The 22,267-nt window shown below is 34.4% G+C and overlaps 3 protein-coding genes across 4 annotated transcripts; 1 reads left to right on the forward strand and 2 right to left on the reverse strand.

Moving 5' to 3' along the window:
• On the forward strand, positions 639–3,636 carry LOC109124812 (26S proteasome non-ATPase regulatory subunit 12 homolog B-like). Of its 2 annotated transcripts, XR_760615.2 has the most exons (12): positions 639–813; positions 901–1,095; positions 1,234–1,341; positions 1,430–1,534; positions 1,627–1,683; positions 1,779–1,975; positions 2,101–2,200; positions 2,290–2,402; positions 2,488–2,641; positions 2,738–2,815; positions 2,901–3,193; positions 3,515–3,636. XR_760615.2 is itself a non-coding variant. In XM_010464496.2 (11 exons), the coding sequence occupies exons 1-11, from the start codon at positions 811–813 to the stop codon at positions 3,117–3,119; spliced, it is 1,329 nt and encodes a 442-aa protein (XP_010462798.1). In that variant the 5' UTR covers positions 640–810; the 3' UTR covers positions 3,120–3,304. The 2 variants fall into 2 exon arrangements, 1 of the variants encoding a protein (XP_010462798.1); XM_010464496.2 differs by lacking the exon at positions 3,515–3,636 and having other exon boundaries at positions 640–813; positions 2,901–3,304.
• Positions 3,257–6,430, reverse strand: LOC104743397 (ethylene-responsive transcription factor ABR1-like). Its single transcript, XM_010464487.2, has 2 exons — positions 5,691–6,430; positions 3,257–4,274 (listed from the first exon to the last, which is right to left on the reverse strand). Exons 1-2 carry the CDS (start codon positions 6,172–6,174, stop codon positions 3,544–3,546), a joined length of 1,215 nt encoding a protein of 404 aa, XP_010462789.1. The 5' UTR covers positions 6,175–6,430; the 3' UTR covers positions 3,257–3,543.
• On the reverse strand, positions 12,417–18,067 carry LOC104743416 (cellulose synthase A catalytic subunit 6 [UDP-forming]-like). The gene is made up of 14 exons (XM_010464507.2): positions 17,552–18,067; positions 16,986–17,181; positions 16,680–16,882; positions 16,469–16,574; positions 16,196–16,367; positions 15,827–16,093; positions 15,395–15,740; positions 15,072–15,209; positions 14,861–14,986; positions 14,534–14,746; positions 14,180–14,456; positions 13,911–14,107; positions 13,473–13,823; positions 12,417–13,305 (listed from the first exon to the last, which is right to left on the reverse strand). The coding sequence occupies exons 1-14, from the start codon at positions 17,630–17,632 to the stop codon at positions 12,724–12,726; spliced, it is 3,255 nt and encodes a 1,084-aa protein (XP_010462809.1). The 5' UTR covers positions 17,633–18,067; the 3' UTR covers positions 12,417–12,723.

A 22,267-nucleotide genomic window follows, 5' to 3' on the forward strand; every position in this document is an offset into this window, starting at 1 on the left:
AGTATGTATATATATATATGTACATATATTAAACTATTGTCTCGTGTTGAGGATCAGTTGTGCTCTGCTCATATTCACAGCAGCGTGTGTTATTACACCTAAAAAAGAATCTGTTGATTAACATCGAACCTGCAGATCAAGATCCCATGCGGTGTGAAGTTCGATTTGAACCCGAACAAAAAATTTCAAAACTCCCCCACATAGCCACATGATTGAACTGGGACGGGAACGCAAATTTTGTCGTCACCATATGTTTGGGACATAACATCATGTTGAAAGGTGAAACGAAACAAGTTTAGATTTTTAAAATGTCCAAATGAAATCAGTTAGTTGATAATTTATCTTACTGACATTTGTGAAGAAGAAATTTTAATATTCACGGTCAGTTCATCAAATCAAATCCAATGGAGCGATGGGCTTTTATGAACTCAAATGGGCCAAATTTGTATATGAAACCTAGCATTCGTTTATTACAAATGTAACCTGTAGTTTTGTTCATATACTTCATAACATAACCCAATAGTTTTATTTCTTATAATTTACCCAATAGCTGCGTGTCTTATATATTTTACCCAATAGACCCAATAGATAAGTTTATTACATATGTACCCCAATAGTCATACAAATATATCTGAAAAGTCTCAAATAAATAAAAACGTAGAATTAGGCCACAAGAGTCGGAGCTTTTTCTTGTTCAAGGGGTTGGGGGGTTTCGACGATTAACCTTCTCTCTCTCTCTCTCACTGAACATTTGGAGTTTAATCCGTTTCGTCGCCGGAAGTATCACCTATTCTTCGTCGGCGTTTAACAATGGCAAGTATCCGATTCAGCAGATCTGAGTTTCACGTCTTTCGAATTTTGGTTGTTAAAAAATTTCGTCGTCGTCGTGTTTGATTGCAGGAAGAAACAAGGCAACTCGAATCGTCGATTGATCGTCTTCTCAACGAAGAGAAGCAGATGAGGCTCGCTGAAAACGTCGCCGGAACTAGAAAAGCGGCGACAGAGATTCTTAAGCTTTGTTTCGAAGCCAAGGACTGGAAACATCTTAACGAACAGATTCTTAATCTCTCGAAGAAACGTGGTCAGCTTAAGCAGGTTACTAGTTTTTGATCTCTGTCTACTGATTTAAGCTTCAAATTCCTGCAGTACTTGTACCTGAATTCTGAATGTGTTCTGAGGATTTGAATTGTAGAACTGTGATATTTAAAGTGGGAAGGTCTCTTTGATATGCAGGCTGTTCAATCCATGGTGCAACAAGCAATGCAGTACATTGATCAGACACCAGATGTAGAAACTCGGGTTGAGCTTATTAAGACCTTAAACAATGTATCAGCTGGAAAGGTGCGGATTAGATTTCGTTATTGTTGTATGAATCTTAAATCACTCCGTGAAAGTTTTCTCAGTGGAACTTGTGTGTGTGCTTGTGTAGATATATGTTGAAATTGAGAGAGCACGTTTGACCAAGAAGCTTGCTAAGATTAAGGAAGAACAGGGTCTGATTGCTGAAGCTGCTGATCTTATGCAAGAAGTTGCTGTAAGCTTTTTTCTTCCTCTATTTTCCAACTTCCCTGGAAATCGTTTTTTGATAGCTAATCACTGTACATTGGTTATGATTGTGAACTACAGGTGGAGACATTTGGTGCTATGGCCAAAACTGAGAAAATTGCTTTCATCCTTGAACAAGTAAATGACCTTGTGTTATCTGTTATACAATTTTTGAGCTTTTTTCTTGTTGGTATCTTGTGGTGCTAATTATTGGTGATGTTAACTTCTCAAAGGTCCGCTTGTGCTTGGATCGACAAGATTTTGTTCGTGCTCAAATTTTGTCTAGGAAGATCAATCCAAGAGTGTTTGATGCAGATACCAAAAAAGATAAAAAGAAACCTAAGGAAGGTGATAACATGGTTGAGGAGGCTCCAGCTGATATACCAACATTGCTGGAGCTAAAGCGAATCTACTATGAACTAATGATTCGGTAAGACCTCGTTTTGGCTATCACATTTGTCGATATAATTTGTATATGCAACTCTGAATTTCGATATACCTTTACTTGTGTGATTGTGTGATCTTGATTAGTAAAGTTTGGATTCTACTGTGCAGGTATTATTCTCACAACAACGAGTACCTTGAGATATGCCGTAGCTACAAGGCGATATATGATAACCCTTCAGTCAAGGAAAACTCAGAACAATGGATTCCAGTAAGTCTCATATCGTTTTTTGGAAACTCGTTAGTCTGCATTCTGTTATAAGCTTGGGATTAACTTTTCTCCTGATCCTCCCAACATAGGTCCTGAGGAAGATCTGCTGGTTCTTGGCCTTGGCACCACATGATCCGATGCAATCGAGTCTGCTTAATGCAACCTTGGAAGATAAAAATTTATCAGAAATCCCTGATTTCAAGTAAGTCTCTCTGTTCTCTTGATGGATATTTGGGTTTTCACTACTATTCCCCATCTAAGACAAATTCGCAATCCTTGTGTTGCAGGATGCTTCTAAAGCAGATTGTTACAATGGAGGTGATTCAGTGGACATCTCTTTGGAATAAATTGAAGGACGAGTTTGAGAAAGAGAAAAGCATGATTGGAGGCTCGTTGGGTGACAAAGCTGGTGAAGATCTCAAACTACGAATAATCGAACACGTAAAGACTCATTAAACTCTAATCTATGTCGCTATTTTTGGTTGCCTCAATAGATATTGATCTTTTAAGTTTACAAATTCTTCAAACCTTCCACAGAATATTCTTGTTGTCTCGAAGTATTACTCAAGGATTACCTTAAAGAGACTTGCAGAACTTTTGTGCCTAACCACGGAGGTAAATATAGTTTGAAAAACAATGTAAGTACAGTATAAACCAGTATATGTTTCAATCTCTTCATTACTGGTGCATTAAATTTCAGGAAGCAGAGAAGCATCTATCTGAAATGGTTGTGTCCAGAGCCTTGATAGCAAAAATCGACAGACCATCCAGTATAATCTGCTTCCAGATCGTTAAAGACAGCAACGAAGTTCTCAACTCATGGGCAACAAACTTGGAGAAGCTTTTGGACCTTGTTGAGAAGAGTTGTCACCAAATTCACAAAGAAACAATGGTCCATAAAGCTGCATTGAGAGCTTGAGAAACCAGGCTATCCATTCATAAGATAGGAGCTTGAGAGCCGGACCACACACCAAAGTGGAAAGAATCTTTCAGGTTCTCTCTTTAGATCAGCTTCATTTGAGTTATTGTTAATCTGTTTGGTTCGAACATATTTTGGGCTCTGTAGGAAACCTTTTAAGATTATATACAAAACTCTTCGTCCTTTTTAGTTTTCTTTTTCTCTCCGTCATCTTTTCTAGTGTTTTTCACAACGAAACAAATTTATTATGCAAAAATATAATAAATTTTAAAAAACCAAATAACAAAAACATGCGAGTATGGAAGCAAAGCAATACAAACCTAAACCCTATAATATTTTGGGGGACAAAAACCCTATGATATATAATCGTTTTTTTCTTTTCTATTACTCTATAGGAAGAGAGAAAAAAAATGAAGCAATTCCATCAGGAGGATGGACTATTATTATTGTAGCTGTTACTTGTCTTCTCTGATGGCCATTGTATATCCTGGAGATAACCGGTTTCGCTAGCTGATTCTGGCTGCGGCTGACCCGCAGCTGAGGAAAACAGAGGACGAGATGGAGATGACGATGACGACGTGGATTGCATCATTGAACCTCCGGTGTGACCGAAACGTGACGGAAACGACATTTGATTATATAAATCCATGGACTGTTGGTGATGATGTTGCTGAAACTGTTGTTGGTGACGAGCCATCTCTGAGTAACTCGAGTTGTACGGTTGCGTCGACGGCTGAGAATGAATGGGAATGGTGTGGTCCGAATCAGGTCTTATCGTAGAACCAGAGTTCCTTGACTGTGTCGGCCTCTGAACAGCTGTTTGGGGTTGTGGTGCTGCAGCAGCGGTCGAAGCGGGTCTAACGAGTTTGACGTTTTCAGGGAAGTTGAGTTTGGCTTTGTTACCTCTAAACCGAAGTGCAGCTTCGTCGTAGGCTCTTGCTGCTGATTCAGCATTGTCAAACGTACCTAGCCAGACTCTAGCCGCTTTGAACGGATCACGAATCTCAGCCGCCCATTTTCCCCACGGTCTTTGTCTAACTCCTCTGTATCTTCTCCGAGGTTGGTCCCCACTAAACGACGACGCTTCGCTATTAGCAGTTGCCGTATACTCATATGTTGGGCCTGGACCTGACATGTTACTCGAAGCTTCCCTCGCTGCAAACAAACAAATATATCAAATTTCACACTTTTGTTTTGACTAATAAACACTTTTTTTTACACTTCAGAACCTAAAATTTTTAATGTCTCGAATAAAGATAATATATAGAAAGTGATTATGAAAAAGTGATGAGGCCAAGTGACAAGAGGAATGAACAAGTAGAAAAGAAAAAGAAAAGGAAGTGGAAAACGACTCTTGAGGCAATTGGGGGGAGATAAATTCGTTTGGCATCATCATTTTTGTTAATTAAATATCTAACCTTTTCATAGCAATTCTAAAGTATATGTCTTAGGATAATCAAGTACACTTTCTTATAATTATTTTATTTTTGTCAACACTTCCAACATTTTATTTGCATCTAATTACTATTTTTATTCTTGATTTTCATTTGAATTTTTTTTATTTACTCTGATGAAGCATACTATCTAACTTCAACATATTTTTGAAAGGAAAAATAAAACGAAACGTTTGAACTAAAATAATATATATGCACCGGTGTTTCAATAAAAGACATGTTGTCTAATTTTGTAGATTGCGTGAGGACAACACAAGTGCAACTGTATTTAGATTTTGTGTTACAACTTATAAGCATATGACGCAGTGTTCTAAAATGCGGCCTACGCGGGTGTCTAGGCGGCGGTTATACGCTATGTGGTGATCGAGCGTCTCGAATTTTAGTTATGCGGTAATTTATGCGGTTTTAAATAATTCGGACGCCTAATAGCATTTAGGCGGATATTATGCGGTCTACGCAGACGCCTGTACGGATTCTAGGCGGTATGTTAGACTAAAATGATAAAAAGTACTGTAATTAAATATTTTTTAAAATATTGTTTTTGTTTCAAATAAATATTATAATTAGCCTCTAAAATCTAAACTTATGAAATTTAATTTGCTTCCAAAGTAATTATAAACTTACATTTTGTCAATTTTACAAATTTTTGAATGAATTATGTTTTTTTTGTTTAAATTGTGAGATTATTATAGATTCTAAACTATTTTGATAGATAAGAGTTTTGTTTTATGTTTTTCTGAAATTAAAGTGTATAAGTTTTCATCCTATATATATATGTAAATATTATTTTTATGTAAATATATATTTATATATCTAAAATATATAATCCGCCTAGATTCCGCTTAGGCACCCGCATATACGGTTAGGTGCTAGGCGTTTGTCCACCGCGTAGCAAGCGCATAGCGCGTTTTAGAACACTGATATGACGTGACTCATACCTTGATGTGTAAACTACATCATCAAATTTACTAAAAACAATTATCAGATTTGATATATAAAAAAAAAAATGTTTTGTGGTTTATAAATACTAATTTTGTAGCCGTGGTTTAAATTCGTAGTAGCGTAACGTGTGTTAATAATATTATTATTATAGACAAGAATTAGAAATACTATTTACCTTTGGAAGTAGAAGAAGTACCACCAGAGAGATATTGATCAACCGTCAAAGTATTAGCTGCCTTGACCGCTTTGCCGCCACCTTCATCAACCGCTCTCCTCCTTTTATGACCGGAAGAAGAAGAGGAATTCGAAGTCCCTTCTCCGCTACCATCACCGCCACAACCATGTTGTTGTTGTTGTGGATGCTGAGGAACATTTCCAGCGACAACGTGAGTCAAAGCAGAGACAATCGCAGACATCTCCATCTCTCTGCTGAAACCCGACATAAGAGAAGACGACGAGGGCGGCTGCGGCTGCGGCTGCTGCTGCTGCGTAGAGAAGTTATGACGGTTGTGATGGTGGTCGTCTTCCGAGGCGAACAAGTAAAGCCATTGATCGATATCAGATAACGTCCGGTGATCATCTTCTTTAGTAGTAGTAGTAGTAGACTCGGCTTTGTTGCCAACGTTATCTTCCTGATTTGCCACTTTTAAGACACACATACAAAATCTCTTTCCTTGTAAAAATCCTCCTCTTTCTTATGATGAAACTTGAAAAGCTTATAAACAGAGAGCCAAGAAAAAATTAAAATTAAAAAAATATTTGTTTTTCTTAGAGGGAAAGAAAACTCTGTAGAGAGAGAGAAGCAAAATAACAGAGAGGTAAGAGAAAGAAAGAGAGACAGAGGTTTTAGAAGATGATGTGGTTTCTTTTTTAAGACAAGGAACGAGGTTTAAGCAAAAGCTTATAGAGAGAGAGATATTACAAATTTATTTTCTTGTTTCAGCGCCGCCAAATGAAAATAAAAGAGTCGGCTTCGCTCCTCTGTTTCGGCCGTGTGAATTGAAAACACGCACCATTTTTTTTATCAATTCTTTTTATTTTATTTTAATATAAGATATAAGCAAATAGCTCAATATTAATCTATAATAATAACAGAAGAAAATTTGGTTTTGATGATTTAAGTCCAATTTGAACAGTTTTTTTTGTATAAATTTGGTCATATATATGAGACGGATCTGAATATATTTTTTTTTGCAACTTGAGGGGGATATAAGTATACAGTATTACTAGTACGTTCGCAATCGCAAGCCTAGTAAACTAAACTAATAAGGTAGACTAGGTAGTAACTTTTTAATTAGTAAGGGTTTATTTAAGTAACCCCTGTAAAAATATAGAGACATTCATAGACACGATTATTAATTACTATATTTATGAAAGGTTCAGGACTTCAGGGTGATTAATAAGGGTCCCCCATTCATAAGTTACGAGTATAAAAAATATAGGAGTTGCTGAAAAAGAGGTAAAAAAAACATTAAATGTAATATTATTATTATAATGGTAGTAGTAAAAGATAAGTATTTTTGCATTTTTTTGTCTAAACGGTGAGCTTGAAGGTCAAGTTTGAGTTGAGCCGTTCCGTACGAAAGCGCGTGTGTTGCACGTGTCAGTTCTTGTCGACGTCAAAAGAGCTCTCCTCCGTTTGGACGGTGTCGGTGGTGAAAAGGGCTAATGCACGTGACTATTTGGGCCTGTCCCTTACGGCCCACTTATTTCAACTTCCGTCCTTCTTCTTCTTCTTGTTGTGTTTAATTTTGTATTTGACCGTTTGACCTACGAAATATTCATCGTTTTCGATTTTTCTTGCTCTAATGGAGAGTAAATGAGTAATATACTTTATACTAGTATAATTTCGTTTTAATATTATATGTTGTTTTCAAAATATTTCATATATGTAATTCAATATCATAATTTATGCTAAATTTTGCAGGATAAGTAATCAAGAATATGTGTAAAAACGCTCTTGCTTGAATACAAACTTTTTAAGTTGTTACTGCATTAAAATATTTATTTTTTTGCACATTATAATGGAAGTGATTGGCTGGGATCGTGGCACTTCCATAGTTTCATATTTTAATGTAAAATCCCTTTTTCTTTTTCTGTATCATTCTTAAATTTAGATTGAGTTCGGTTCGGACTCCCATGTAGAACAGTTACTAGGAAACGAACATCGTATAAAAGAAACGTATTTTAATATTTTCTTCCAGGTTTCAACAGTTGTTTTTCTTTATTCGCCCGGACCGAGTCGAGCCTGTTAAAAACTTTTTGGTTAAGAAACACATAATTTTGTCGACATTTCATCAGGATGGTTCAGATGTACTCTCGACTACTCGTAGGTTCTAGTCTGAACACATAATATAGTTAATATATTTTAATAAGGATTTTATATACTACTACTATTTTTTTTAGGTTTGAGTAAACAAACTTGAGGATAATCTCGAAACGGCATCGTCTGACTTTTGTTTTGAACCAATCTATGCAAGTGCGCTCACAAGTTGACGTTGCTGGTATTTTTTTATCTTTTTACACGTGATAACTTTCCTGTCGTTAAACAGTAATAACTTTATACCAGGGTGGCAGGATTATACAAAATTTACACTAATTTGCTCAGTAAGACAATTTATATTCTAAAAATGCTGAAACATTATTGTACGACGATATCTGGATAAAGCTTCTCACCTGTCATTTTCCTTTTATAAAAAAAAAATAATAAGATTCCCAGTTTGATAACGATTACATTCTAATCCAGTTTATAGTTTATACATAGTAAAAGAATTCACTTAGGAGATAAGAACACCGACATATATGCCTAATTCATTATGGAATAAAAAATTAGTAAGATAAAAACAAATTTAGAAATAAAGAGTCTAATATGGGATTCAAAGAATCGATCCAAATACGAAAGCTCTAGCTATGATTATTATATGAATTTATGTTTTCCCAATGTGTGTGCCTATCGCCTAACCTAACCCCCTAATTAAGTTCGCATTAACACGTCGGTTATAAGGATTATATTTACCCATTAGTATACGAATATCCACTCATTCAACTTGTAATATTAAAACAAGATTAACACTGCAAAACCAGAAAAAAACAAGGCGTACGATACTGTATATATGTCTTTTTCACCAACTTGTTTTTTTTTTATAAAGAAAATAAATAATAAGAATCTCGTATCAAACTAGGTACGTAAAACTTTAACCACTCATAGGTGGGCCAGTGATAAGATGGATTTCGGATTGAGGGTGAGATTCCTAATACTCTTGGATTCGAATCTCCATGGCTGCAAACATCTTAAGTAGTCACCGCAGAAAAATTTAACATTGGACTATGCGGCCTCCAGAAACTACTCTTGCCATCTTCGGGATGCACGCCAAGCCTTCGGACTAGTGGATTAGTCAAGGTTATCTATATCTAATAATGTATATACCCGAATTATATAAAAAAACTGCTATTACGATTGCGGATTATCTATATCTAATAATGTAGAATGGTACGTGCATCGGGCTAGTGGGTTAGTCAGGATCGACTGAACTTTGGATACCTGAATTATAAAAAAAAACTGCTATTACGATTGCGGATTATCTATATGTAATAATGTAGAATAGTACAAAAAGGTACCAAAAATGAAAAATCGTATATATTTAAGATGATTTTAATATAAATATAAATAGTGACCTTTAAGGTGATTTCATGATTTTAGGAGACAAACAAATGAACAGTAGTTATTTGTTTTTAATCATGTACACTTATGTTAGACTATTTGAGTTAATTGAATAAAATTCTAGAAACTGTGGCCACTTGTATGTAAAAATATTATTCCAAACAATTGGCAATTTGACATCGCAAGTTGATAGTTATTCAAACGCTATGCGACAAAACATTTAGAATTTAGTGATATAACAAAAAAAGTAATGCGTTATATAATAATTAATATCTAGTTAATTAGACATAACCAGAGCTTATTTGTACGGATAAGTCATGATAATTATAATTAACAGCTACAAACCACCCGCTTAGTCGGAAACAACACGTGATGACGCAATCATATAGTATTAAGAAGTGGGAAACAACATACAAAACCTTTACTTCTGCTGTGCTTTGAATAAATTAAATTACATACATAGTTTTTTTTTGGGTTAGAGGATCTAAAGTTCTAAACTAAAATACAAAATAGTAATTAAAATAAGATTTGAAAAGGTGTTGTCGACATGAAATCGGATTCTACTATGTTCTTTTCCTTTTTTAATGCTAGCTACTATATAAATATGAACTAAGCCAAAACAAAAACAACTAATTAACCATTAATTTATCTAACCCAAAATGTACGACAAACGACATAAACGTTGCATCTTTGAGATTCTTAATTTATAAGTATATATTATAAACATTATGTTGATTTACTCGATTCATTGTATCTACCACGGTGTTTTATATTTTTGATATATGAATGAAAAAGAATTCCGATTTGGGTTCTTACTAATTAGGTAACGTATTTTAACTTTATTTAATAAATTATAATCTCATATATATATTTATATATTGTAAACCCATCTGTAAATACATGCAAAGGCTCAGTCTTATTAAGCATTCAGAGAAGTACTGAAAATCAAAGTCTACTATGGAGTTCTACAACTTGTGGTATATATGTATATATATACATAAACAAATATTAATACTTGTAAAACTTTTGATTGGACAAAAAGAACTATTTGATGAACAATATTGAATATAAACTATTTGATGAAAATAGTATTGAAAATGTATATAGTAAAAACAATCATTTTGATAACAGAGATAAAACTTCTATTCAGTCATATTAAAAATTAAAAATAACAACTGAAAATCTTAATTTTAAAATATTAGGCGCTTTCGAATTGAAGAAATTGTGTAGCCATTCGAAGTTCTAACCATATCTATACGGCATTATGATCCTTGTGTTTTTTTCCATAACAACAAACTATGGATATTTCAATCTCTATTAATTAAGTCAGACATATTTTCAAGTTAGAAGACCGCATGCATATCAAGAAAATCCAAGGTTTTTGAAAATTATCATTTTCTAGATGTTCTCGCCTACTAGTGGTCTTGTAGAGGAGTAGACAAAGTCTTTACAGCAAAGAAAACTTAATCTACTATCTCATTTGATTAAATCTTTAATTACTAAAATGTTACCAAGGAAAATGAAATAGTATTGCTAATTTATAGTAATAACAAGTTTTTGTTCTTCTCTTCTATTTTCTGTGATTATATATTTAAAATGGTGAGTTTCTGGCTGAACAAGGTTGGAAAGTATGTTCAACTCCTTCAACCAGGTTGAAAAGTAAAATCATTTGCAGCTATTAGGTCGAAATGGAAAGTTTACGTTTAAAAACGTAGATCTTTTTTTTATAACGGTATAAACCATAAGTACCTTCTTAATAACAACCCAAAGACACATACACGTCTCAATGTCTCATACACAAAACTCGTCCTGACCCAAGAAATTCAAACACATTAATGATACATCACATTCACATATATGATGAATACAATTAAAATTCCTATAAATACTTTTTTCGGTCGGCAGATAAATGCTTTAAACACTTGAACATATAGCGAAAGGACATAAGGTAGTTTAGGAAAGGACAGAAATAGTTAAAGAGTAAGTTAGTTTCACATATCTCTTCTTATTCTTCTTCTTATTCTTCTTCGTTCTTCTTCTTCTCCTATTTGGATTTCGCCATCGACTTTAAAATAAAAGACACAAAAAACTAAGATGTGTCTAACACGTGGCAGAATATGGCTGACTTTGCCTAAAGAAAGTCATAAAACACTCAACACCGACAAGTCAACCACTATTTTATTTTGTTCAAACAAAATCCAAATATAGTAAACAGTCAAACTAAAAACATCACATCATATTTAATGATAAGTACAAAGTATTATTAATAGATTCTTCTTAGTAACAACATTCCATAAAATACTTATGCTTCCGTATCATTTACGTACTATATAACCCGTATCGACCACATTTCTATTTTCAGCCGCCAAAGTAACAGTAGACATATATACACACAGAGTAGTTTGATGAAATGTGACAAAACTCTAATTATATATCTTTCGAGACATTTGATAGCATTACAAGGATATACAATAAATTGAATGACTATTTGCAAGGAAGACAAGTGCATTATAAGAAAGAAAAAAGTTACAATTTTTTTAAAACCAAAAAGACTAACCAAAGAGTCTTAGTCAGTGCTGCAGGATCAAGAAACAGAGATAATATGTAGATACGGGCCATATTGGGCCTGTATAGTACATTTTTGGGCCACTCAGCTAAGTTCGTAATTTCTAAGTTTATGAGTTATATAAGAATTCAGTACAAAAGGCTCTCTCCTTTACTACATATCCAACCAAGGTTGAGGCCAGAGATAGTTTGATGGACCATTCTTGTCACTTGCAGGTTTGGGTATAAGTAAGTGCTCTATGAGATCGATTCCAGAGAGTTGGAAAAGGCATTCTCGGAGCCCCCAGGGAGGAGTATGGCCTTTGCTTAATCAAGAACCTGCTTTCGTAACCCTCAAGTTTGTGTTCTACCCAAGAGGATGAAATGAAGCGACAGATCAGAGTAGTTAAGGATTTTCTTTTTCTTTTATGAATTATGACCTTAGGCTTTACTCTTTTGTGCAACATTGAGTTCAATCTTATGTAGAAGTTATGTTGAGCCCAAAAAAAAAAAAAAGACATCAGTACAAAACATTTTTGTGGCGCTTCCAAATGTGATTTAACCGCAACATTGAGTTCAGTCAACTCTCAAGAATAGCCTTAACGAAATCAATTCCTCAAACAAGAAAGATAACAGAGAAACTCACATTTTTTTTCAATGAAAATAAATTAAAGTTCTTTATCATAAAAGATTACAGATTGAAACTCCTCTTAATATTCAAAAGAGATCAGAAATATTCAATTAAAGAATAATTTGACAAATCTTTTCTCTCACCACCAAAGAACAAAACAAATAGACAACAACCTTCTTCTTTTTTTTCATCTATATCTACAACACATTCTTGCAAAAATAACAATCTCGTAACAAAATTAAATTCTTTTTCTTTTTCATCATCTAATGAACACAATGAAGAAGTCTTTAGAGGTAAACAATATCTCTCTTACTTACCTCTCTTGATCCGTGGGAATTAAACCTTTTTTCACCAATTGATCCATCAATCAAATCACAAGCAGTCTAACCCGCATATCTCAAGAATAGGACCACCTTTCGCCACAAACGGATTAACCCGAACCCAAAGAAGTGTAAGAATCGAGGCGAGGAGGATGGACCAGACAACAATAATGGTCGGCATCCTATCTTGTTTCCCAAGCAAACCTTTAAGGAATGGGTAAAGATGAATGATGACCCAAAGTGCAAAGAACAATCTTCCGAAAAGCGGTCCCCACGAGTCATATCCGTTGCTGATGGCATCAGAGATTCCAACTATGACTCCGATGACGTTTATGATGAGAAGAGTCGTTGGAGGGATGAGAAGAGAAGTCCATTTGAAGAGGTAAAGGTCAGAGAACTCGCCGTCATCAGCTGCTTTTGATGTGACTGTGAAGTTAGTGTCCACACCAGCAAGAACCTTGAGGAGACCTTGGAATAGAGCAAACAGATGCGCAGAAACGCCACCAATGACCCAAAACTGTTCGTTCCTCCACCAATCATCGATCCCAACTTTGCCCCATTGCATCTCAAGTATACCCGTTACTGCAATCGACGTGAAGAGCGCCATGAAGAGGATACTCGCATAGTTGCTAATCTGCAAAAAGAAGGAACAAGAACCGTTTTCCGGTCTTAAACACACAACTTGGAATAAAGATTCAAACTTTGAGAGCTCAAGATGATATTTTTACTCTGAGGACGATGGATTCACTCAAAACATAGAATAAAGATTCATACTTTGAGGACTTAAGATGATTGTTTTACCTCGGGAACAATAAATTTTCCGGTGAGAAGACAGATGGCGGGGAGTGAACAGTAAACAATGAGTGGGAGAGAGGTCCATGGGTAAACCACGGAGTTAATGTAGGACAACCTCTCAAGCCATTTCAAACCACCTCCATAACCATACCAAATAGGACAATGCCTACTCAAGAAAATCTCAACTGACCCAAGCGCCCATCGAAGAACTTGATGGAGACGATCTGAAAGATTGATTGGAGCTGATCCTTTGAATGCCGCTAACTTAGGTGTACAATAAACAGACCTCCAACCATGAGAATGCATCTTGAAACCCGTAAGAATATCTTCTGTAACAGAACCGTAGATCCACCCGATCTGAGAATATTTTTCACAAGGGTCATCATCAAAATCAAGTATTGATTGCATAAACACAACAAAGGTTTAAAACAACCAGCTGCTTACCTCTTTTCCCCATTCAGTTTTATCTTCATATCCACAACTAATGACTTGGATGGCTTCTTTAAGCAGACAAGCTGGGGTTGCGTTTCTAGCCATCCCACCAAGCTCCATACGAGCAGATGCAACAAAAACGGGAGACTGCCCAAATTTCTTCTCCAACTTCAATTGCATTGCCTCGGTTGATTGTTCTACATTAGAGCCTAGAGTTACAAAATATATTAGTAAACCACCAAATACCGAAAGAATTTATAACAACCGGATTAGTATTATACCTTTAGTGATGCGGCCCTCTTCAATATTTTCTAATGCGTGAATCTGCTTCGACGCTTCCCTATTCTTCTTCTTCTTATCCGCAGCCACTGTCTTTGCTTTACGGTTCTTTCTTGAACCACAGCACATGAAACACCATTTTGGCCAGCAATTGCATGTCTTACGTGGAGCCTTCTTCTTCTTTGGTGCATCAAAGCCATAAAGCGCTTGCCTCCTGAAAACACAACCTGTCCCGACGTATATAGGCCCTTGTAGCCCATCCAAACCTTTCATATTGATCTGTAAATAAAGATTCATCAGTTGGAAATATTCAGACATCACAATATATATAATAAGAAAGTGGTTGACGGACTTACATCGAAGAACACAACATTTCGATTTGAGTATCGATCGTGCCTATCAATACCATCGAATCTTTGAGGGAATTGAACATAACAGATTTTCTTTCCTGACTGAGGATCCATCATGAAACACATTGCTTCTCTAAGAGCCTTGCTATTGTTGATGTAGTGATCACAATCGACATTCAGAAGGTAAGGAGCATTTGATAGAACCCCCGAGACTCGTATCTTCAACAAATTTTTGTAGATAAATGGAGAGTCAGGAGCCATTTCAATAAATGGGCAAGGACATATGAATTTACAAAGAAACAGTTTTAGAGGTTTAAAAAGTAGATCATTTACCAGGGAATTCATAGCTCCAGCCTTCTTGTGGTGATCAAATCCGGGTCTCTTCTCACGAGAAACATAAACTAATCGAGGCAACTCATTGTTTTCGACATCACGAACACCGTCACTTCCAAGGAAGACCTTTAACAAGAAAACCAGTAAGGTTTAGTTATGAAGCACAACGCATAGAAAGGCTTTTTGGGAATATGAAGCTTTTGAAACTAACCTGAATCATGCCGGGATGATCTCGCACACTATTACCGGGCCAAGGTGTACCGTCTTGCATAGTCCAACCATCCTCCGGCACTTTCTGTGCTGTCGCCACTAAAGCATTGATTTTTACTTTGAATTCTTCATAATCTCTCTGTCAAAACAGGTTAAAACACACAATCTTTCAAATCAAATTTCAAAGCCACCATTTCGTTTATAAGATCCCATTTAACATAAGACCAATCCTTTTCTCATGAAAAGTAAATTTCTAAAGCAAAAAACAAAAAGACCGAAACTTTCTCATCAAATCAAATTTACAAATAAGAAAGAACTAGTTACCTTCATGGCTCGCCGCTCCCTGACAAATGCAGGATGGACTTTATTCTTTAAGTAGTCCATTTTATGGCAGAAATACCATTCAGGAGCACGAGGCTCGATACAGTATTTCTTACAGAATGGAACCCATTTCCTTGCGAATTCCGCAGTCTCAGAAAGTGCTTCGAAAGTAAGCATAGCAGCACCATCATCAGATACATAACAAGCAACCTTATCGACAGGATAATCAACCGCAAGAATAGACAAGACAGTATTTGCAGTAATAAGCGGAGGCTCTTTCAATGGATCCACTGTACTGACAAATACGTCCACAGGGGATAGTCCTGACGGTTTCCCTTCTTTCTCATATCTGCAAACAAAAAATTAAAAGATTATATTCCCAAATACAAAGTTTTGATATTTCAAAGAGTGTTATAGCCCACAAGACTCAAGTACCTTAATGAGAGTCGGTCCAAGTATGTTTCTCGCTCAATTGGGTACCATTTAGGGAACTGATCAAGAACCCATGAAACCGCAAACCATATCTCACATATAACAGAAATAAGCCACAAGGCGTATGCATCTTTGACAGGGTGAAGAATACGGTAGTGAAAGAAGAGACCAAGAATCACAAGACGTAGAACAATTAACATCCGGTATGGATTAATCTTGCTAGATTTGATTGGTATCTTCCTGGACAATGGCTGCCTTCCCTCATCCATCCTGAAAAAAGGAAAAAAAAGAGTAAAGAAAGAAGATAAGCTTCAAAGATATCATAGCAACGGAACATGCCATAAACCAAAGATTTCGTTTTCTTTGTCTTACATTGGAAAATCAGCATCATCGCCATCTTCAAAATCAGGATCTCCTTCATGCTTAACCACCTGAAGTTTCTCATTCTGCTTTCTCTTCCACTCCTCCATCCGATCTTTCCAAGCCACACTTCCATAACCATAAACCGCAAGATCTTTCTGAGGTACCATAGGCCTTGGATGTGCTGCAATTGGACAAAGCAATGAAAACGAAAACTCGGTAAACCATAGACAAATAAACACATTTTTGCAATCAAATACTAAACTTAAATGGAAAAACATTTACCAGCAACGGCCGGGTCAGCAAGAGAAACCGGATGAACTCTATTGCCATGACCACCAAGTGAAGGAGGAACAATAAGAGCATGTCTATCAGAAGAAATCTCAACGTCCTGTAATAACAACACATAAGAGAAATCTAAGAGAGACTGTAGATAAAATTACTGAAGATGGGTTATCATACGTATACAATGTGGATAAATTATTCGACTTTTTACCTCGTCGCCATAAGTAAGCAAGGGAATCTGAGAGCCAGGTGGAGCTGAATCAAGATCAGACTGTGGGAAACCAGAGGTGCGACGAGAGATTGACATATTTTCAGAAACCTGATCAAATCCCATCCCATTGCTCCCATACTCAAACTCATTGTCTAAATCATCAATGTCATCTTCCTCTTCATCACCTTCAACCCTAGGACTTCCTAATAAAAGAAACAACATAGAAAAATAACACATCAGCAAATCTTTAAACATTGGCAACAACAAAAAAAAAACTAAATCAATCAATCGCTAAAACAAACAAACCTTTAAGACGTTTGAAACGGGTTTTGCATTGTGGACAAGCTTTATTGCCTTCTCGTCTTTCATACTCATAGCAAGGTCTACACACAGGGAAAGCACATTCATTACACGCCACAAAAGGTTCTCCATCCACAGTCAATTCGATCTCGTCTCTGCAGATTTGACATGTCTGTCCACTCAGCTCTTGCACTGATCTTATCTGCACATAAGTTAAAATAAAACAATCAGATCACACAGTGACAGTTAATCAAAACACTCTTAACTAAAGAATCAAGTTGGATCTCACATCAGATTCATCACTAACTAATTATTAATTGCAATTGAAGAAAAAAAATCATTCCCACCGACACAAACAATTCTTGATAAAATTAGCAACAAAGGTACAGAATCTTAATACTAATACTAAAAACCCCTAAATCTTAATTGATATACACAGGTCAAGCCCAGATCCAGAAGAAGAAGTTAAAAAGTGAAAAAGTCAGAGACTTTTGCACAGAGATTGAGAAACCCAGATCAGATATAAAAAAAAAAGAAGGAAATTGGGAACAATGGGGATGAAGGAATCTTACTCTGGCATTCTCATCGGCATTAATGAGAACAAACTCATTCCTGTTGTGAGAACCGGCGATTAAACGACCACCGGTGTTCATCTTTGGTCTGAACACAGACGGGCTACACTATATTGGGATTTTCACAGATCGATTTGAAATGGGGCAACAACTCAGTAAAGCTTGATTCTTTGAGATCCAGAGACCATAACAACAACAGAGGATGATACTACTCTCTCTCTCTCACAGAGGCAAATCGGATTCTTAATAAAAAAAGAGACTTTGATGGGAAACACAGATGAAGGAGAAGGGGAAAGGGGGAATAGTGAGGGGAGTATTGTAGAAATGGTGATGGTATTGATTCAGCAGCAAGCCACAACCTTTATTTTTTTATTTTTTTTTTTTCTTTGTGTGTATGGTTGGCTTCTCTCTCTCTCTCTTCTCTCTGAAAGTGCAACACAGTCACAGAAATAAAGGATGATTTCAAGAGCGAGATAGAGATAGAGAGAGAGAGTCAATGGTGGAGAGAGAAAGAGAGAGAGAGAACGCAAGCTGCTGCGAAATAATGATAAAGAGAGAGGGGTAAGTAAAAAAGTAAGTAAATGCCAATTTTTTAATTTTTACGAAACGCGTGAGAGAGAGAGACGATGAAGATTAGTAATTAAGTGAGTGTGTGTGATTAGTTAACTTAAAGGCTATTACATGTAGATGAGGAAAAAATAATACCCAAAGACGATATTTTACCATAATTAGAGAAAAATTAATGGAAATTAATTTTGTTATGTGGGAGAAGTAAATTGAATGTGGGACCCATTAAACCGGTGTATACCTCTCCTCCACTCCACTTGTTGTATCAAATTAAAACTTCCAAAACTTACATTATTAGTTAGTCACTAATAATCACATGATTATTTTTTCTTTCTTCCTGGTAATGTGCATTGAATCACATATTCACATCTAACATTTATTTTGTCTCTATATTTTACTAGCTCTTTTCTTTTGTTTGTTTTTTTTGTTATACCAAAACCACTTATTTTAAGAGTATACTTCACTCTTCTTCTAAAAGTGTTTGATTTTGTTTCCGTTTAAAGTTTTTATATATACTGGTTTTTAATTAAAGTAGTGAAATCAAATCTAGTTTGGATTGATTTTTTTTTTTTACGGGTTAGTTCAGATCATATTTAAATATATAAATTCTTGACTTTTTGAACATAAAACGGTAAATAGTCTTAAACGAATTATAAAAACTTTATATCTAAATTTTGAGCCAGTTCAGACTGGATTAGCCAATTTATTAATTACCCAAATTCATAGCCGAGTTTTTTATTCTCTAGAATATTATTTTCGGTTTAATTATTTGTCTGCGTACACTCATGTTCTTGCAACATGTGCAAGAAAATAATACTACACTTGTAATGAAGTATTATCTTAATGTAAGAATAACAAAGAAAGTTACAATCAACTTCTTTAAGTTATTGTCCTATTATGTAATAAATTCCTCTATAATTCTTTTTTGTAGAGAGACTTGGAAATGTTGAGAAACAGATACAATAGCCTGTAGGTCATTTACTACGCAGACATAAAACAATAGTAATTAATATGCAAGCATCGTGTCCAAGATCCTATCTTCTAGTTCCTTAATTTTTGTTTTCGTTCTAATTACGTTTTAATTTTAACATAGTGTAAGTTTAGTCAAAATGTGAACTTCTACGCACGGATCGTTCCATGGTTTTTGACTGCTGACTGCATTAGTTTTCACTTTCATCTTCCTCCTCTCGTCCCTATAGAACTAGAAAAACAAAGATGGATAAAAGTAAAACATAAGAGTGGTACATTTTTATTGTTTGATCGTTTACCCTATTTATCAGTCAAATGAATAAAGCTTTCAGTAAAATGTATCTATATGGGATCCTCTTATTTTGTTTGTAACAGTAACGTTATATTGGGTTTTCAATTCATATCTCTGTCCTCTTTAAGTTTTTGTTCAACTTTGATCACACTATTTTGTTCAAATCCGTTCTGTCTATTTTACTATATTTTTGTTGTTGTTCTATTTTAGATAACATGCTCTAGTTAATCTCGGCTTCACTCACCAAGTCGCCATATTGCTATTTATTTTTGTCCTCCGTGCTTAAATAAGAGAAAAATGTACAATTATTGAGACTATATATGTATGGTATCACATCACATATATATGCGATTTGCCCATGTATGAATGTCTATTCTATATGTATACATTTGCCGACAAATAGTTCTTGATATATTTAGAAACAATATTTTACCAGTATATATTATTTTTGCTTGTTGAGTTTTTTTAAGTCTTGACGGAAAATAAAGATAATATTTATAAATAAATTTGGAAATATTATATATATAAAAAAACGATCAAACTTTAGTAGGTTACCACATCAAATGTCGTTTTCATGATTGCTTGAATGCTGTGTACTGTCTTCTCCAAGCCCTCGTGCCACATGTTCTTATAGAAACTGTCGGTGCCCTTATATTATTCTTTTCCCTATAATTATTCTATTTTTCAGGACTATACATACGGAAAATAAAAATTTAACTTTTTAGCTTATGTGTATAGTTTACATAACTTTTGCTTCTTTGGAAATTTACAACTATACCACTAACTAATGTATTAAAATAAATTGAGTTGGAGCATCTGGTCAACGTGATTAACGATTTTAAGTAGAACACATTAGTACCTTTTTGTTATATACAGTACTTAACAAACTATAAATCAGGTAATTACGTAAGATTGGATTTACAGGAAACAGTTAAATATAAAATATAATATTACGTAAAGAATAATATCTCAAAACTAACAATGTTTAGACGACAAAAAAAAAAAACTAAAAAATGTTTTTGTGAAAGTACCATGTTAACTCAACTAGTCGGATCGATGACAATTTACTGGTGTTGGACTGCTAAAAATACCCTCATCATTAATTTATTGAGTCTTTACTTAACAGAAAAATATATATATAACATAGGAAAACATACATGAATATAGAATTATATAGTAGTTACAAATGAAATTCTATGTTATATATATGTATTAGTGCTAAAAATACCCCCATCGTCAAGTTCGAAGTTTTTTAATCAATTTTGTATTATAAAATACGTTGGAATTTATAAACCAAATTATAAATACTGTACTAGTGCGCAGTCATCTCGGTGTAAACAGGATTAAGTCTAAAATATGATGTTAAATTTTTGTTTAATAATTTTTAAATGACATGGTGTAACTTATGAATTAAACCTACAATTAGTTCTCTTTTCTTCTTTCGGCTTTACTTGCAACTGATTCACGATCCATTTGTTGAACGAAGCGGAACATAGCCAATCAACGAGTGGCGAATACACCACCGTTTATGTGGGGTTTGTTTGTCGTTCACATGATTATTTTTTTTTTATTTTTTGTGATTTGCTATTTTTTTTTTTCCTTCTTCTTCTCAAAAAAATCTAATTGTTTTCACTTTAAGATTACGCAATCAGAATGCATAGGCTAAGGTTGCACAGAAATTTACGCTTCATGATTAGCAAATTCACAGACACATACACATATATGTTATATATAATATAATAATTAACGCAAAATGTATACTGTATATTGAGTTACATATTCTTACTACATATAGTCTAATTTTGAGTCGTACATATCCATTGTGTGCATAGAAAATATATGTATAAATTATAGGTCATATCTATGATATGATAATAATATAGACACAAAAGTACAGTTCTTCTTTGGATTAAGTTACATATTGACATATATAAACAGGTTGGAAGATTAAATCTCGTTAATATGGTCAAAAATTGGCTGAAAATAACTTAGTGTTGATATATAGTCATAGACAAGTGAAACACTCATAGCTAGCGATACTGTTGTGTTGTTTCTTTAAGCAAAACAAAAATATACCTAATATATACCACCTATATAGACCTTCCTTTTGTTTCCATTATCATTTCGTAAAGCAATTTAAATTTCTTTAGAGTCCAAAATAAGAATCCTAATTAATAAAGTACTATATTTAATAATATTAATAAAATGTCATTGCTTTAGAAGAAAAAGGATCTACAAGAACAATGATTCACCAAAAAAATAAATGATTTATCAAAAATTATGATTTCGGGTTATTAATCCGAACAAAGCTCAAGCTCTTTCCCTAAACGGAAACTCAAATGTAATTATGTATTTGTTCGAAGCACATAAAGAGTAATTTTCTTTACGTGTACATGAATTTAGTTCAAACGATATGATTAATCTAAACACGTGTTGCATGACGCATTGGTGGCTTTTGACCCGGTTTATTTTACAATTTGTTTCTAGTAAAAGTGTAATCATAACTGCGAGATAGTGCGCAATGAGTAGCTTTCTTTATAATATCTATTTTACCTTTTTCTACGCTGGCAATCTTGTTGTTGTTATTTTTACAATATTTTAACTATTATTGACGACCAAAAAGTGCATATTTACGAACGTAAGATCAAAGTAAGAATGTGGTTTATGTTATAACTGATGTTAAAGTTTATAACCTTAAAATCAAAGACAATGACGAGGACAAAAACAAAACAAAAGACAACAAATGAAATATACTACTTATATATTGGTAATTTTGTTGATGTACATTCATTTCTTTAGTTTTAAAAATAATTTTAATTTAAACTAATCATCAAAATACTCTAACAAAGAAATAAAATCAGTTTACCAAAAAAAAAAAAAAAAAAAAA

This window comes from Camelina sativa, chromosome 2 (genome assembly GCF_000633955.1).
Source record: "Camelina sativa cultivar DH55 chromosome 2, Cs, whole genome shotgun sequence".
Lineage (NCBI taxonomy): Eukaryota > Viridiplantae > Streptophyta > Magnoliopsida > Brassicales > Brassicaceae > Camelina > Camelina sativa.